This window comes from Microcebus murinus, chromosome 19 (genome assembly GCF_040939455.1).
Source record: "Microcebus murinus isolate Inina chromosome 19, M.murinus_Inina_mat1.0, whole genome shotgun sequence".
Classification (NCBI taxonomy): Eukaryota; Metazoa; Chordata; class Mammalia; order Primates; family Cheirogaleidae; genus Microcebus; species Microcebus murinus.
This window is the reverse complement of record NC_134122.1, coordinates 38,425,210-38,441,485: the sequence shown is the minus strand read 5'-3', so window position 1 is coordinate 38,441,485 and position 16,276 is coordinate 38,425,210. Positions and strand designations below refer to the sequence as shown.

The following is a 16,276-nucleotide window of genomic DNA, read 5'->3' as shown; positions in this document are numbered from 1 at the left end:
TTGAGGGCAGCGTACCTCGTTTACCCGCGCCTTAGTAAGGGCGGAAGTAGATGCCCCAGCGGAAGTGGCTTCTGTAAGGGCGGAAGGCGGTGTGGTCCGGTTAGGAGCTGGGGTTCCATCCCCGCTGGGCTTCCGCCCCAGCTGGACTGCAGCTATGGAACTCAGCGCCGAATACCTTCGGGAGAAGCTGCAGCGGGACCTGGAGGCGGAGCACGTGGTGAGTTGAGCCGCCCCAACGGGGAAAAAGTGTTGCTGGGGGATGCGCTCGGCACCATTCATATTATTCTGCCGGGTAGGAGGTGGAGGACACGACCCCCAACCGTTGCGCGTCCAGCTTCCGAGTCCTGGTGGTATCCGCCAAGTTTGAGGGGAAGCCGCTGCTTCAGAGACACCGGTGAGGCCCCGGGAGCACGCTGCACAGCGCGGTCAGAACTCTGGGACCACAACCCTGGCCACTCCCCTTTATCCTGCAACCTAATTCCCTCACCCCCTACAATGCGGCCCTGTGACCTTAAGGACCCCGCCTTCGTGGCTCCTGCTTCGAGTATGTCGATTTAAGCCCTACCCTCAACTGTTCCCACGTCCTGGGGACTACAAACCTTGGGGACACCTGCAGTCTCCTGAGTCACCCTAGTTTCGAGGGCCGCGACCCAAGCCCCATCTTCCCAATCCTAACCCCATCTCTTCCCCTAGGCTGGTGAACACGTGCCTAGTGGACGAACTCCCGCACATCCATGCTTTTGAGCAGAAAACTCTGACCCCAGAGCAGTGGGCCCGTGAGCAGCAGAAATGAGGGACCAGGACCTGCACAGCCATTAAATTATAAATCAGGACCAGCGTCTGTGTTGGTGTGTTATGTGTGGGAGAGCGTTGAGACTGACTCTAGGACCTGGCCTCTCCCTGCCCTCCTCCATGATTTTACCTTGGACAAGGCCCTCTATCTAGGCCTCTGTATCCCTGCTTGTAAAGTGAAAGTTTTGTCGTAACAGTCCCCTCCAGAGCCTGCCTCACAAGCCTGCTCTGTGTAACTCTGTAGACAGACCTCTACGGGTCTGTACTGCCACCACCTACCCAACCCCAGAGAGCTGGGGGTTCCTGCTTTCTACCAGCCTTCAAGATTTAGAGATGAGGCCGGGCGCAGTGGCTCATGCCTGTAATCCTAGCACTCTGGAAGGCCGAGGCGGGTGGATTGCTCGAGGTCAGGAGTTCGAAACCAGCCTGAGCAAGATCGAGTCCCCTTCTCTACTATAAATAGAAAGAAATTAATTGGCCAACTAATATATATAGAAAAAAATGAGCCAGGCATGGTGGCACATGCCTGTAGTCCCAGCTACTTGGGAGGCTGAGGCAGGAGGATCGCTTAAGCCCAGGAGTTTGAGGTTGCTGTGAGCTAAGCTGACGCCATGGCACTCACTCTAGCCTGAACAACAAAGCAAGACTCTGTCTCAAAAAAAAAAAAAAAAGAAAGAAAGAAAGATTCAGAGATGAGAAAGTGCTCAGGGTTTCAGGCCCTGGACACTTGAACAAGCCTCTCCCTCTCCCCAGCACTCTCCTAATGTCAAAAGCATGATACAGGATTCCACACATCCCCTGCAGGTTCACCCAGCCCTTTGCAGGCCTCAGGGGAAGTGATACCCAGGTAGGAGCGCCTCAACACCTGGAATCTGATGTTTTCTGGCCTACTAGAGAAGGTCTAGTGGCCTCATAGCTTTGGGCTTGATGTGGCCACAGCTGCCCCTGGGAAGACCATGAGGTTTTCAGGAATTGGGGCTGTGGAGAGGGGATAGGGATGGGATTAGAGCAGAAAAAGAAGGCTGACCTGAGTCACAAAGTTGGGGTAGGTTAGGTGATACTCCTGTGTCAGTCGTAACCACAGGTTGTTAGGGTTGGTAGGACCTTGCACAGAGGTCACTGAAACCCAGGAGGGACAGCAAGTAGTGACCCAATTGGGGCCAGAGCTCTTTGGGACTGAGAAAATGCAAGTTTCAGCCATCACCCACTCTGTTCCCCTGTGTTTTCAAGACCAGTTTCTCAGTCCCTAAATTACCTCCGACCCCTACCTCCCTTATTCCCACCAGAGAGAGAATGGGCCAGTAAAGCTGAGAGTCATGGTCACGATTGGTTGACCATTCTGGGCTCCAGGGATCATTTCCTGAATTTTTTTTTTAGTATTGGGCCAGGAGGAGAACTAGTGACTGAGTCTACTTATGCAGACCCCAGAAGGGCCCATCGTCCTCATCGTTCGGGAGAGGCTCAGAGCAGGATCATCACCTCTTTAAGAAGCCCAGGCTGGGCATGGTGGCTCACCCCTGTAACCCTAGCTCTCTGGGAGGCTGAGGCGAGGGGATTGTTTGAGCTCAGGAATTTGAGACCAGCCTGAGCAAGAGCGAGACCCCAGCTCCACTAAAAAAAAATAATAGAAAAAAATTAGCCAGGCATGGTGGCATATGCCTGTAGTCCCAGCTACTTGGGAGGCTGAGGCAGGAGGATCACTTGAGCCCAGGAGTTTGAGGTTGCTGTGAGCGAGGATGACGCCACAGCACTCTAGCCTGGGCAACAGAGTGAAACTCTGTCTCAAAAAGAAAAACAAAAGCAGCCCAGACCGCACTCTTGATTGGATCCACCTACCATATTTACCAGGCTGTGACGATATCCCTCCCCCATTTTATAGATGACAGCTGAGGCCTGGAGAGAAGTGACTTGCCCAGGGTCACATAGCTTGCATAAAGGGTGAAACCCAAGTGGGCAGATAGGGACATTTGTCCATCTGCCACATGCATCTGGGAATGGGGCCTTTGGTAGCCCCTGCATGGTATGTACCAAGTCCCGCTATGGCCAAGACACCCATCCCAAACAGTCCTGTGTCCTCCCAGCTCAGGAGATCACCCACTAAGTTGGTCATCAGAACCTACTCCCAAGTCCCGCTCTACAGAGCCTGACAGATCTATTCCTTCCAGGTCCCTCGCACAGAGACCAGGCCCAGGGAGGACCCACAATAAGGACTCAAGAGGCAGCTCTGCACAGGGGAAGGCCCTGAACTTGAAGGGGGAGACTTAGGCTATGGCTCGGGATCTACCTTCAGCCAGCTGGTCTCACTCTGTGCCTCAGTTTCCTTACCTGTAAACTAGGGTCAGGCTGTTGTTTTGCTTCTAAGCTTTTTCCTTAGAGAAGATTTCCATGTTATTTTTATTCTTTGGGCCTGCAATTTAAAACACATCTACCACCCAAGTGCTAGTCGGTTCAGTTCCCCACAAGCAACAGTGCCAGTACAACTGCATGCAGCCAGATGTCTTGGTTCACTAGGAAAGGCAGATTTGGGATGAATATGAAATTATTTTTTTTTAAAACAGAGTCTCACTCTGTTGTCCTGGCTAGAGTGCCGTGGCATCAGCCTAGCTCACAGCAACCTCAAACTCCTGGGCTTAAGTGATCCTCCTGCCTCAGCCTCCCAAGTAGCTGGGACTATAGGCATGCGCCGCCATGCCCGGCTAATTTTTTTTCTACATATTTTTAGTTGTCCAGCCAATTTCTTTGTTTTTTTTAGTAGAGATGGGGTCTTGCTCTTGCTCAGGCTGGTCTCAAACTCCTGAGCTCAAACAACCCACCCGCCTCAGCCTCCCAGAAAGCTAGGATTACAGCCATGAGCCACCGTCCCCCAGCCGAATATGGAAATTTTTGAGACCTTAGGTTAGGGCTATTCGGGTTAGGGCTTTGAATAGCTCAGACCTGCCAGCCCTGAGGAGCTGGGAAATGGAGAACAGGCTCAGAAGCACATCAGCATGGGTAGTTCCCACCCACCAAGGTCATGTGTTGTAGGGCATCTGGAGGTACTTCCTAAGCCCCACCATGGGACAGTCTTATCAGGGCTACTGTGGGGAAGCGCAAGGGCTAGTGAGTTCACCAGACCCATCATCCAGATGACCAGTCATCAGAGTCTGAGAGGTACCAGAAAATAAAGCCATTTTATTATTTTTTTCTTATCTGCCATGTGGCCTGAGGAGTGGGGACTGAATGGAAGGTTGTGAATGGCTGGCCCCACTGAAGGTCCTGGGGCCTCTACTTGGCCTGGACGGTCTCCTCCAGTCTATCCAGGCGCTTCTGTAGCTCCTGCACCGTGGCCTGGAGCTTTCTTATTTCTTCCTCCAGCCGGGATACGACGTCCTGAGGGACCCAGTGCTGCATTAGGTCCAGCTTCTCCCTGGGTTCCCCTTACCCTGGCATCTGCTAAGCCCCCTCACAAGAACCCCAGGCCGTGGGCCCTTCTGTCTCTCAGCCAGTTGCTACCTGGAGACCTACAGCTCTTAAACCTGAAACCTGTTTTCCGAGTCCTCAGGATTACCCACTCCCAGCCCCCAAAGGCTCCCCACTGTTGTGAGTTTGAGCTGCCACAAACACCAGCCCTACCCCATCTGCCTGCCCCAACTCCCCTGCTGCCCCACCCTCTCACCGAGCTGGGAGTGCCACTGGCCTCTGGTGCTGCCCTCCTACGCCCGGTGTCCAGGCCCCGGTTGACCCTCAGCTCCCGGCTCTTCGGGGGTACGTAGCCATCCTTGAGGGAAATGAGGAGGGGCCCGGCATCCCGACCCCCCAGCCACTCCTCAGCCGTCAGGGCAGGGTCAGGCCCTGCAGTGGGGGGATACAGGTCCTCCTGGAACAGGTCCGACTGTGGGCAAGGCCAAGGCTGGTTAAGAGAGTACTTATGCTGCAACACCACACTGCAATGCCCTGAGGTCAACACCCAGCCCGGGAGCCCAGGGAAGGGCATGGGAGCGTCACCTTTCTAGGCACTGTCATAGCAATGGGCTCACACCTCCGCTCGTGCAGCTTGTAGAATCTGTGAAAACGGGAAGGTGAGCAGTGCCCACAGCATGGTTGGGTGGGGGGCTGAAGGCCAGCATGTGATTAGCACTGCCCAAGGAGCATGCTTCAGTCAGGGTCAAGGGTCAGTCACCTGGCAATCTCACACTTGTTCACCTCCAGGCCACGTTTGGGCATGTAACCCATGCCACGCTGGGACTCCTTGGAACTGAACATGGAGAGATAGTGCAGGAACGGGGCCTCAGAAGTGATCTCAAAGTACCGGATAGAGCTGTCACCCTGCAGGTAGCAAAGGGAGAGTCAACTGTAATAGCTGCCTTGGCCCTGGTCCTCTCTGAGTCCTCCCCACCCACCTTCCTGCCCACCCCCGCCTGACTGGCCACCTTGCCACAGAGGTAGACAATGTTGGTGTCAGGGTCAAAGAAGGGCAGCAGGACACCACTGCTTGTGTCCAGTTCCTGCAGGGACAGCGGATCCTCCAGGTGCTTCTGTAGAGACACAAGTGGTAGGTAACAATGGGCTGGGCCATGTCAGGCCCTGGGATGGTGATCTTCACTAGGCAGTGACCCAGTGAGAGCCATCCCACACCAACCAGTGGGATCCCCATCTCATACATGGATAAATTGAGGCCCATGGCTATCCAGCCTTGCAAGAGGCAGAACAGGGACTAAGCCTCCAGTCCTTGAGACAGAGTCTTACTCTGTTGCCCTGGGTAGAGTGCCATGGTGTCAGCCTAGCTCACAGCAACCTCACACTCTTGGGATCCGGCATTCCTCCTGCCTCAGCCTCCTGAGTAGCTGGGACTACAGGCACATGCCCACCATTCCTGGCTAATTTTTTCTATTTTTAGTAGAGACAGAGTCTTGCTCTTGCTCGGGCTGGTCTTGAACTCCTGAGCTCGAGAGAACCTCCCTCCTCTGCCTCCTAGAGTGCTAGGATTACAGGCGTGAGCCACCATATCCGGTTAAGCCTCCAGTCTTGACTCCCAGCCCAGAGGCCCTCTGCTTCCCAGTTTGGAACTCACTGTGTCCCACAGCGCCACCTGCCGCTCGCTCATGCGGCTGAAGCCTGTGGTCAGGATCTTTCCATCCGACACAAACACAGCGCGCACAGGCCGGGTCCCCTCGTGCGGACGGTCCTTCTCCTACAAGGAAAGGGAGGTGGTAGGTCAGGCACCCACACACACCCCAAGGGGCCAGTCTCAGGTGGGAGTAAGGGAAGGCAGCATCCAAGCGCCTGGTTGATGGCAGGTAAAAGGGATAAAGGTCCTAGGTCAAGGGTCAGGGTTCATGGTGACTCACAGCTACAACAGTGCCTTTTCGGGGCTCAATTATGCGCACGCGCTTGTCGCGGCAGGAGGTGCAGATGAGGGCTCCGTCTCGGCTCCAGTCCACGCTGTAGATCGTGTCTGGGTGCACGTCTGGGCCCAGCGTCAGCACGGCCACCCCAGTGCCCACGTCCCATACCAGGATCACATTGTCACAACCTGTGCAATTCCCCCCAGTGCCAGAAACCATGATCCTCCTGCCCTCATTCATGTCAGGCCACCAGCCACCCCTCGTCCCCCACCCCCTGTGGCACCTGCACTTAGCAGCACATTCTGGGCTGTGGGGTGCCAGGTCACGATGCCCACGCGCTTGGTGTGGCCCTCCAGGGTGATAACGGGCTCCCGCAGGGGCAGTGTCAGGCCCCCATCAGGGATCTCCCACACCTGCAGAGAAGGGGTGAGTGAGTCTTTGGGGCTCCAAATGTCAGATCCCATCCTGGAGCTCTCCTCCTAGCCCCTGGGTCCCCGTCACCACTCACCATGACTGTGCAGTCCTCAGAGCCACTGGCAATGACATTGTCATTGTGTGGGCACCAGGCGATGTCCAGCACAGGGGCTGTGTGGCCACAAACTGTGGGTGCGTTCTTGTCCACACGTCCAGTCTACAGGGCACAGGAGGGCCTTCAGTGGAGGCACTTTTGCCCTCCAAACCCAATTCAACTTCCCTGCACCCACTTTAGAGAGGCCCAGAGAGGAAGGCTGTGGGGTCCTGGGAAGTGGACCAGGGTCTGGGGTGGGGAAGGTTTGTTCTCTTTGCCCCAGTCCCAGAGTTGCCTGGGCAAAGCCCAGGATGCGGGGTCCTACCCCTGCCTTACTGTGAGACCCTGGCCAAGTTCCCACCAGTGTCTCTGTCAGTCTCTAGTCTGTGCCTGAGGGTCGGCACCCCCACCCCAGCGTCCTGGAGTGAGGCTTTCATGGGGACAACAGGCCAAGGCCCAGGACCCAGGACAGGTGTAGAGTTGGGGCTCTCCAGGGAAGAATGTGAATGGTGGGGCTGCAGGGATGGGTCCTGCCAAAAGGAAGGGTCCGAGGAAGTCTGCCATAACTGGCCCCCAGGCAGGAACAGAGGTTTGGAAATGGCCTCTTCCGGGGACAGCTGCTTCAGCAGGGCTTCCTGTGTAGAGAGCCGTGCAGGGCGCGGGCCCAGCTCTCACCCCGACAACCACTTCCTCTTCTTTTTGCTTCCATCGGCCCTTTTAAGGTAACAGCTTAGGGCCCATCTCCCCTTCCTGTCTTAACCCCCAAAGAGCACAGGAGTGTGCTGGAGTGGGGTCGGCAGACAGCAGGTGGAAAGGCAGCACAACCAGAGGGAAAGCTGGGCTGGGGAGGGGAGAAGGCCTCTTGCATCATCTCTGCCTGTGATCTGGGGGCTGGAGCTTACTGGGTCCCCAAGGGCTCAGCCTGGCTTCTCAGACAGGCCCCAACCTGGAGTCCCTCCCAGCCCAGAGAACACTGCTGGGCCTGTCCAGACCGCATCCCAGGCTGAGACTCAGGAGACCTGGCCCTGGGTCTGCAGGACTTGCCGTGTGACCCTTCTTGTGCTGTCTGCCATCTGAGCTTCAGTTTCCACACATCCACAGCATGGAGGAGCTGGAGGGAGCTTAAGGCTCATCCAGCCCAGCTCGGTGTTACAGATGACAACATTGAGGCCCAGGAAGGCTTGGTGACAACCACCTAATCAGGACCTCCCCAGAGCCATGGGTTAGGTGCAGGAATTGCTGTGTCCAGGGGCTCACCTTGCCCAGGGGCAGCACCAGGAAGGCTCCACCCCCACTGGCCTCACAGATCAGGGCCACAAACTTGGGGTTGACGGCACAGAAGCCACTGTCCCAGGTGGTCTGTGAGACACGCACGTCCTCATAGCACTGGTCGGCCTTGGCCGGCTGTCCAAACACGTGACGGAACTTGCTAGAGCGGACCACCTGCCGGCTCATCCTGGGGACACACAGGTTGAGAGCTTTTCTCCCTTCAGGTCCGCTCTGATCTTTCAGTGGCCCCCCCACCTCCCCCAGGACACCCCTCAATCCGAGCATCATCCCTGGGGGCTCCTTGCCCCTTACTCTCTGTGGCTGACAGCCTATACGCTCCCTGCTCACCTTCCCCAGCCCCCTCACTCCTGTCTCGCCGGCAAGCCCGCCTTCTCCACCCACTGCAGGCCACTCAGAGCCACCCTCTCAGTCCCACAGCCTCAGCCTCAGCAACAGAGCTGGGGTGGAGTGGCACCCAGCACATGTTTGTTGACTGACTGGCCTTCGATGCAGAGCCCTTCATTTCTAATGGCTCAGATTCCAGGGCATCAGCCCAGATGGCAGAGGGTGGGTTCTTCCTTAGTTACTGTATCCAGAGGCCACATCCCTCATTCCCACATGGAGAGATTCCTAAAGGCAGGGGCAGGGGCCGGCCCTGCCTTGCCTCCTGGCACGGGGCTGGACACACAGGAAGAAGTGTGTGGAGTCCTGCCCAGAGGGAAAGAGGTGACAGGATGGCTTCCACAGTAGGTCTCTGGCCAGCAGAAACCGGTGATGGCTCAGGTCCCAGTACCTCCTCTTGCCTACACCTCTGCCTCTCGCCTCCACTCTGAAAAAGCAGGTGCCCTTAAGTGCCATCTCCACCCCCATGGGAGCTACACACGGGAAGGGATAGGCCAACCCTGGCTTCTCTGAGGTCCAGCTAGGATGGTTCCCCCACCATGGCTGGGTGGGGAGCCAGGAGCTCCAGGGGCCAATCCTAAGCGTCACCTTCTGCTCAGTGAAGGGGCCTGTGCCATGCTCAGAGGGCACCCTGCCCAGAGCCTTCTGCCCACCTCCGCAGCTTCGCCCATTGCCCTGCCTTGGGCTCCAGCCCCCAGCCCACCCTGGGCCCGGGAGGAGGCTGCTAGGTCTGCCAGCCCCAAAAGCTGCGAGGAGGTGTGTGGAGGGCCCCAGTCTGGTGGGCATTCTGGGTCTGGGGAGAGAGGAGCCCCGGACCTGAGGTGGGGGTACAGGAAGCCATCGCCCCACCCTGCCTCCTCCCCCACCGCAGGTACCAGGCCCGGAAACCACGGAAAGGGGAACTTGGTCTTTTCTTGTTTTGCTCTCAACCCCTTCCTGTCTCCAAGCCCAGGGCAGCTGCCCGGCTCACCCCACCCTGCGCCCCACTCCCACCCACAGAGACTCCCATTCCGGAGTCTGTGCTGACCCCGGCTCCCCACCCCCATCTTGGCTGCGGGGGCCCCTCTCCCTCACCTCCTCGGAGCCCTCTGGTCCCTGGCGGGCCCTAGCCTTCCAGGCAGCGTCCCTCCCGGCAGCCGGACCCACCGGCTCCCTGGCCCCAGCCCTGTGGGGTGCTGACAGCCCGCCCGCCCCCGCAGCCCGTGGCGCCCACGCTCGCGCCTGCCCCACAGGTGGCCGGTGGCCGCCAGGCCACCCCCGCCGCCCCAGGGCCCCAGCCTTACCTGCTGCCGAGCTGAGAGTGGAGAGTGACCCCCCCAAACGGAGGCGGAGGCGGAGGAGGAAGGAGCGGAGGAGCAGAGACGCGCCCGCTAAGGATGCTCTTGTCAAGACAATGAATGAGAAGCGGCCGAGCGCCGCCTCCTGCGGGGGGCAGCGCCCCTCGGGGCGGAGCTCTAGGGGCCGGGCCCGCCCCCGACGGCCGACGCCACCCGCGCCGCAGCCCGCCTCCGGCTCGGCGACAACTGCGGGACCCAAGCACATGCTGCTGGCCAGTCGCGCCGAATCGAACCTGCACTTTTTAAAAATGTCACAATGCAAAAATACCCCATTTTTCCTCCCTCATTCAGCCCGCAGCAGCCTCCCCGCCATCCTCTCCGCATTCGTGACAGCTCTCTGGCCGCCCGCCAGGCCTCCCGAGGGACCCCGCGCGGCCGGCAAAGCAGGACAACGAGGGCGAGGGGACCCAGGTTCTTGTCCCGGCGTCTAGATCTGCTCATGGGTGGCTTCAGGGATCACTTATCCTCCGGGCTGTCCTGTCTCCATCTGGAGCATGCTTGCCCACCTGCTTCACACAGTTGTGGCAAGGAACAGCTGAAATAACCCGGCATTACGGAGCACGGGGCTGGACACACAGGAAGAAAGGGGGGGGCTTGCTCAGAGGGAAAGAGGTGACAGGATGGCTTCCATAGTAGGTCTCTGGACACCAGAAACCAATGATGGCTCAGGTCCCAGTGTCTCCTCCCTACACCTCTGCCTCTCACCTCCACTCTGAAAAAACAAGCGCCCTTAAGTGCCATCTCCACCCCCATGGGAGTTACACACAGGAAGGGACAGGCCAAACCTGGCTTCTCTGAGTTCCAGCTAGGATGGTTCCCCCCACAGAGGCCATGGGTCAGGCTCTCTGCCTGGGCTGGTGGGAGGAGAGAAGAGCCCGACGGCAGTCAGACCCAGACCGAAGGAAGAGTGCACTCCCATCCTGCACTCAGAGTGCATCGTGCACAGAGCACCAAGGCGGGCGAGAAAGGCCTACTCTAGAATCTGGTGGTTTCTGTGACCCCTGGCTGTCACACCTACTGACAACATACTTAACCTTTCTCAGCCTCAGTTTCTCCCTCTGTAACAGAGCCACACTACTGAATAGAGTTATGGGGGTGATTGCCTAAAATAACCCAAGGAAAGCCTTATGCACCTCATGGGAGAGTGGCAAGTGGCTTAATAAATGTTAGTTATTATTATTATTGTTTACAGAGTATTTGGGCTGGGCCTGAAGGATGAGAAATAGCCAAAAAGCAAGGCTCGCAGGGGTCCTGTGGGCTGGGGGACAGCCTGAGCAAAGATCCAGTGATGTGAAGAGGTTCAAGAAACAGCAAGGGGCCAGGCGTGGTGGCTCACACCTGTAATCCTAGCACTCTGGGAGGCCGAGGTGGGATTATCACTTGAGGTCAGGTGTTTGAGACCAGCCTGAGCAAGACACTGTCTCTACTAAAAATAGAAGGAAATTAGCTGGACAACTAAAAATATATAGAAAAAATTAGCCGGGCATGGTGGCACATGGTAGTCCCAGCTACTCGGGAGGCTGAGGCAGAAGGATTGCTTGAGCCCAGGAGTTTGAGGTTGCTGTGAGCTAGGCTGACGCCATGGCACTCACTCCAGCCTGGGCAACAGAGTGAGACTCTGTCTCAAAAAAAAAAAAAAAAAAGAAACAGCAAGGGACTGGTTCAGATCTTATTCCACCACTGATTGAATGTGTGCTCTTGGGCAAGATGCCTAACCTCTCTGAACGTCAATTTCTTCATCAGTAAATGAGGGATAAATTAAGATTTACCCTGCCCACCGCACAAAGTTGGGGCTCTAATGAGACAATGCATGTGGAAGTGGCAAATAATTCAACTGTAAAAACCTGATTGTCCCAGTAGGACTGGACTGGGCTGAGAGGGGGCAGGGACTGGGATGTGCAGTCCCCAACTGAAGTGATAAGAATAGCTGTGTTTACAGAGTACCTACTATGTGACAAGCACAGCTCTAAACACTATAAATATACTACACTCATTTAATCCTTAAACGCCCCTAGATGGCAGCTACTGTCTCCATTTTACAGATGAAAAGACTGAGGCACACACAGCCTTCAACTGTGGAGAGCCCCATAGCCATGCAGAGGACAAGCACATTGGTGAAAACCATGCCCCCCAAAGGCAGTGAGCCTGACAGGCCTGGAGAGGGAGGTTGTGGCAGACAATGCTGCTTCCAGACACTGGGCAGCGCTGGGAGGGCGGGGGACGAAGGGCTGCCTCAGGGGACAGACTTGAGGCCAGTGGGGGGGGGGGGGTTCGGGGAGGCAGATGTCCACAGCACATAAGGCTGAGTTAGTTCGGTGGCAGGCGGTGAAGGCCCTTTCCGCGTGTTTGAGAAAGGGCTGACGATTGCCTAGGAGGGCGTGACAAGGGCATTTGTCTCTCTTGTTGCTGTCAGTGCGCCCTCTTACCTCTTTGCTCCTGGCAGTACCTGGACTTTTCTTTGAGGAGCCAACCTTTCCTCAGGCAGTCCATGAGGTTCGGGAGGGGACCCAGGTGGGCCTATGGCCCATGCTTCCCTAGCCAAAGCAACCTTTTTCCATTGCTCAGGGATAGACACTTGATTCAAGTCTACACAATCGGGAGCTACTGGAAGAAAGAAGCCCTCTTTCCACTGGGGGGGTGAGGGGGGGTTGGTAAGCTGATAGGATATAAGCCCAGCACTGGTAGTGACCATATATCACCATGTAGGAAAATTCGGCCAGAATGAGCCCACACAGAAGACTGCAGAAGCAAGATGTGTAAACAGGCATATCCTGGACATCATTTGAGTATCTGGATCAAGCTATGCCTGATCCCCTTAACTTTTCTGTTACATAAGGCAATAAGTTCCTTTTTCACATAACCTAATAAGTTTGAGTTGAATTTCTGGCACTTGCAACTGAAAGCATTCTTCTGACTGGTACACCTGCCATGGAGAGAGACAGGACCAGAGGCCCTTCCAAGGATCCAGATACATACAGAAGAAATGAACTGAAATGATGGGATACAGTCCAAACTCCTTTGCAAGGCTCATAAGGCCTTCTTTGGTCTGTTCTACCCCAAACAGGCTGCAGAACACAATGGGGTCGGACAGATCTGAGAACCCTAACTTCACCATCTCCTTGTCACCCCTGGCTAAGTGAGGTTTCCTCATCTAGAAAAAGTGCACAGCAGCTCTGACTTTATAGAGTATGAGGACTGATTGAAATAATTTCTAATGAACACTGGGCATCGTGCCCGTAACCATGGGTGAGTGTGCTGGCATGCTTCCCACTCCCTGGGCTTTCCTCATGGAGAAAGCATGGCCCTAGAACCACACAAGTAACATGTTGTCCTTGGGAAGTCACTTGCACTTGGGGCTTTCTGCCCTCCAAATGGTGGTGTTCTCTATATACATATGGAAAGGATTCTTTTCTCTTTTTTTGAGATAGGGTCTCACTGTGTTATTTATTTTCCATCCCTTTCCTCATCCAACCACCCACCTGGTTGTGTCCCAGGCAGTGTGCTTGGTGCAGGGGATCCAGAGGCTAATTAGGCACACCCCTAACACTAGAGAGGACCTGATCAAGAGATATGGGCTGGTGACCCACGCCAGGCCAAAAGTGCCTGGCGACTTAATTCCAGGCCTTTAATTGGAGCTTTCTGTTGGGTGACTCAGATTACAGAATAGAAGCCTAAAGAGATGCTGGTGGTCATCTCACTTCATCTGAAGCAAGACTGCCTGAGAACAGACCCAACCTAGAGGACAGTAGGGCCAAGAAAGGAAAAGAGTAAGACAAAGTCACTGTCAAAGACCCTGGATCTAGCCATACTTGAAGCTAGCCCTTTTCATATAAGTACCGCGTGCTAACCGATTGCACCACTGGAACTCGAAGCTAGCCCTTTTCAGTTATGTGAAGCAGCAAGTTCTCTTTTTTTCTTACCAATCTTGAATTAGGTTTCTTTTTTTATTTTTATTTTTTAACTTTTGGTGGAAATAAGGTTTTATTTAATCTGTTTTAAAAATTTGAGACATTTACACTTTTAAACTTCTACTGTAGAAATTCTCAAATACATAAAACCAAAAGAATTAAATAATAAACTGTTGTATTCATCTTCCAGCTTTGACAATTATCAACATATATTGGCAATATTTGAGTCAAATTTGGCGATATTGACAAATATTGATTCATTTGTTTTTCCACATTATTTTCTTAGAATGTATTAGAACAAATACCAGACATCATAACATTTCAACTTAAATACTTTGGCATTTACTTATAACAGATAGGGACTCTTAAAAATCTCCTAGATTGGGGCCGGGTGTGGTGGCTCACACCTGTAATCCTAGCACTCTGGGAGGCTGAGGCAGGAGGATCACTCAAGGTCAGGAGTTTGAAACCAGCCTGAGCAAGAACGAGACCCCCCCCCCAGTCTCTACTAAAAACAGAAAGAAATTAATTGGCCAACTAAAAATATATAGAAAAAATTAGCCAGGCATGGTGGCGTATGCCTGTAGTCCCAGCTACTCGGGAGGCAGGAGGATCACCTGATCCCAGGAGTTTGAAGTTGCTGTGAGCTAGGCTGAAGCCACAGCACTTTAGCCTAGGCAACGGAGTAAGACTCTGTCTCAAAAAAAAAAAAAAAAAAAAAACCCTCCTGGATTGGGCAGGTGTGGTGGTTCACTCCTATAAGCTTAGCACTTTGGGAGGCTGAGGTGGGAGGATCACAGGAATTCAAGAACAGCCTGAGCAACATAGCAAGATTCCATCTCCAAAACAAATAGAAAAATTAGCTGGGCAGGGTGGTACGCTCCTGTAGTCCCCTACTTGGAAGGCTGAGGCGGGATGACCACTTGAGCCAAGGAGTTTGAGGTGGCAGTGAGCTATGATGATGTACTCTACTGTACTCTAACCCAGGCAATGGCTCAAAAATACAAAACAAAACAAAACTCACTTAGATCTTTTAATAAGAATTGTATTAAATGTATAGATTAATTTGGGAAGGCTATTGACACCTCTATCCATGAATGTGGTATATTTCTCCATATATGCTTGTCTTCTTTTATGTCTTAATATAATTTTCTCTAAAAGGTCCTATAGATTATTAGTCCCCCCCATAGGAATATTATAGTTCTGTGACTATTTTTTGTTGTTGAGACAGAGTCTCACTCTGTTTCCCGAGCTAAAGTGCCCTGGCATCAGCCTAGCTCACAGCAACCTCAAACTCCTGGGCTCAAGCAATCCTCCTGCCTCAGCCTCCTGAGTAGCTGGGACTATAGGCATGTGCCACCATGCCCAGCTAATTTTTTATATATATATATATATATATATATATATATATATATATATATAATTTTTTCGTTGTCCAGCAATTTCTTTCTATTTTTTTAGTAGAGACGGCGTCTCACTCTTATTCAGTCTGGTCTCGAACTCCTGAGCTCAAATGATCCACCTGCCTCGGCCACCCAGAGTGCTATCTGTGACTATTTTGAATAGATTCTTTTTATTCTATTCTAGTTGTAACTTTATTTTATTTCCTTTTACAATCAACTTTACTTACATACAATAAAATACATCTCAATTTTCATACAGGTCAGGTGCAGTGGCTCATGCCTATAATCCTAGCACTTTGGGAGGCCGAGGTGGAAGGATTGCTTGAGGTCAGCAGTTCCAGACTAGCCTAAGAAAAAGCGAGACTCGTCTCTACAAAAAATTTAAAAATTAGCTGGGCATGGTGGCACGCACCTATAGACCCAGCTACTCAGGAGGCTGAGGCAGGAAGATTGCTTGAACCCAGGAGTTTGAGGTTACAGTGAGCTATGATGACGCCACTGTACTTCAGCTTGGGTGACAAAGTGATACCCTGTCTGAAAACAAAAAATTTTTTTTTCATGCAATAAAAAACACTCATTTTAAGTACATGGCTCAATTAGTTTTGACAAATGTATATACCCATGTAATTACCACCATAATCAAAATATAAAATATTTCTATCACCCTTAAAAGTTTCTTCATGTCCTTCCACAATACAATCAATCCCCAAACTCAGACCCAAGCAACCACTAATCTGTTTGCTATCATTATAGATTAATTGATTAGTTTTTTCCTGTTCTAGAATGTTCCATACAAATGAAATCATACAGTATGGGTCTGGTTTTTTTTCCCTCAGTATAATATTTTGAGATTCATGCATGTTACTATAACATCAGATAAGGATTTTTATTTTACCTAACCATAATACCATTATGTAATATATAATTACACCTTAAAAATTCAGCAGTAATTTTTTAACATCATCTAATATCCAGATTATGTTCAAATTTCTGTGATTACCAGAAGGAAAAAGAACCCACTGATTAATCTTAACATCACCAAAGATAGGACAACAGACATCATGTGCCTTCTACTGTGATGTAGTAATCCAGTGTCACCTTTGTATGAGTAGTATTTGTGCCAAAATAATAATGATGACGATAATCTTGAATGTAATCGAGCCTCTAACTATTGGCAACCAGGGTGAGACACTCCGTAGATGGCGGTGGGACGACGGGTGGCGTTACATTTCAGCTGTGTTCTGAATATGAGTTTGCCAAGCAGAGAAGAGAGGAGAGAGGGACAAAAGCCAGTCAGATAAAGGCAGGAAAAGATCATGACATTTTAGGGAGT

The 16,276-nt window shown here is 52.9% G+C and overlaps 2 protein-coding genes across 3 annotated transcripts; one reads left to right on the top strand and one right to left on the bottom strand.

The window, feature by feature from the left end:
* The first annotated feature begins 23 nt into the window (after positions 1 to 23).
* BOLA2B (bolA family member 2B) lies at positions 24 to 833 on the top strand. Its single transcript, XM_012764324.3, has 3 exons — positions 24 to 217; positions 297 to 394; positions 694 to 833. Exons 1-3 carry the CDS (start codon positions 155 to 157, stop codon positions 791 to 793), a joined length of 261 nt encoding a protein of 86 aa, XP_012619778.2. The 5' UTR covers positions 24 to 154; the 3' UTR covers positions 794 to 833.
* A 3,110-nt stretch (positions 834 to 3,943) lies between these two features.
* Positions 3,944 to 9,694, bottom strand: CORO1A (coronin 1A). Of its 2 annotated transcripts, XM_012764322.2 has the most exons (11): positions 9,579 to 9,694; positions 7,882 to 8,080; positions 6,625 to 6,747; positions 6,400 to 6,529; positions 6,120 to 6,304; positions 5,843 to 5,962; positions 5,202 to 5,306; positions 4,952 to 5,097; positions 4,777 to 4,834; positions 4,448 to 4,663; positions 3,944 to 4,161 (listed from the first exon to the last, which is right to left on the bottom strand). In XM_012764322.2, exons 2-11 carry the CDS (start codon positions 8,077 to 8,079, stop codon positions 4,057 to 4,059), a joined length of 1,386 nt encoding a protein of 461 aa, XP_012619776.1. In that variant the 5' UTR covers position 8,080; positions 9,579 to 9,694; the 3' UTR covers positions 3,944 to 4,056. The 2 variants fall into 2 exon arrangements, with proteins under 2 accessions (XP_012619776.1, XP_075851559.1); XM_075995444.1 differs by lacking the exon at positions 9,579 to 9,694 and having other exon boundaries at positions 4,469 to 4,663.
* Between the last annotated feature and the right edge of the window lie 6,582 nt (positions 9,695 to 16,276).

Coding starts and splice junctions, on each gene's coding strand:
- BOLA2B (XM_012764324.3), top strand. CDS start 155: ATGGAACTCAGCGCCGAATACCTTCGGGAGAAGCTGCAGCGGGACCTG. Junction 218..296: donor ACCTGGAGGCGGAGCACGTG/GTGAGTTGAGCC, acceptor TCTGCCGGGTAG/GAGGTGGAGGACACGACCCC. Junction 395..693: donor CCGCTGCTTCAGAGACACCG/GTGAGGCCCCGG, acceptor CTCTTCCCCTAG/GCTGGTGAACACGTGCCTAG.
- CORO1A (XM_012764322.2), bottom strand. CDS start 8,079: ATGAGCCGGCAGGTGGTCCGCTCTAGCAAGTTCCGTCACGTGTTTGGA. Junction 5,963..6,119: donor GAAAAGGCACTGTTGTAGCT/GTGAGTCACCAT, acceptor CTTTCCTTGTAG/GAGAAGGACCGTCCGCACGA. Junction 4,664..4,776: donor CTATGACAGTGCCTAGAAAG/GTGACGCTCCCA, acceptor CCTTGCCCACAG/TCGGACCTGTTCCAGGAGGA.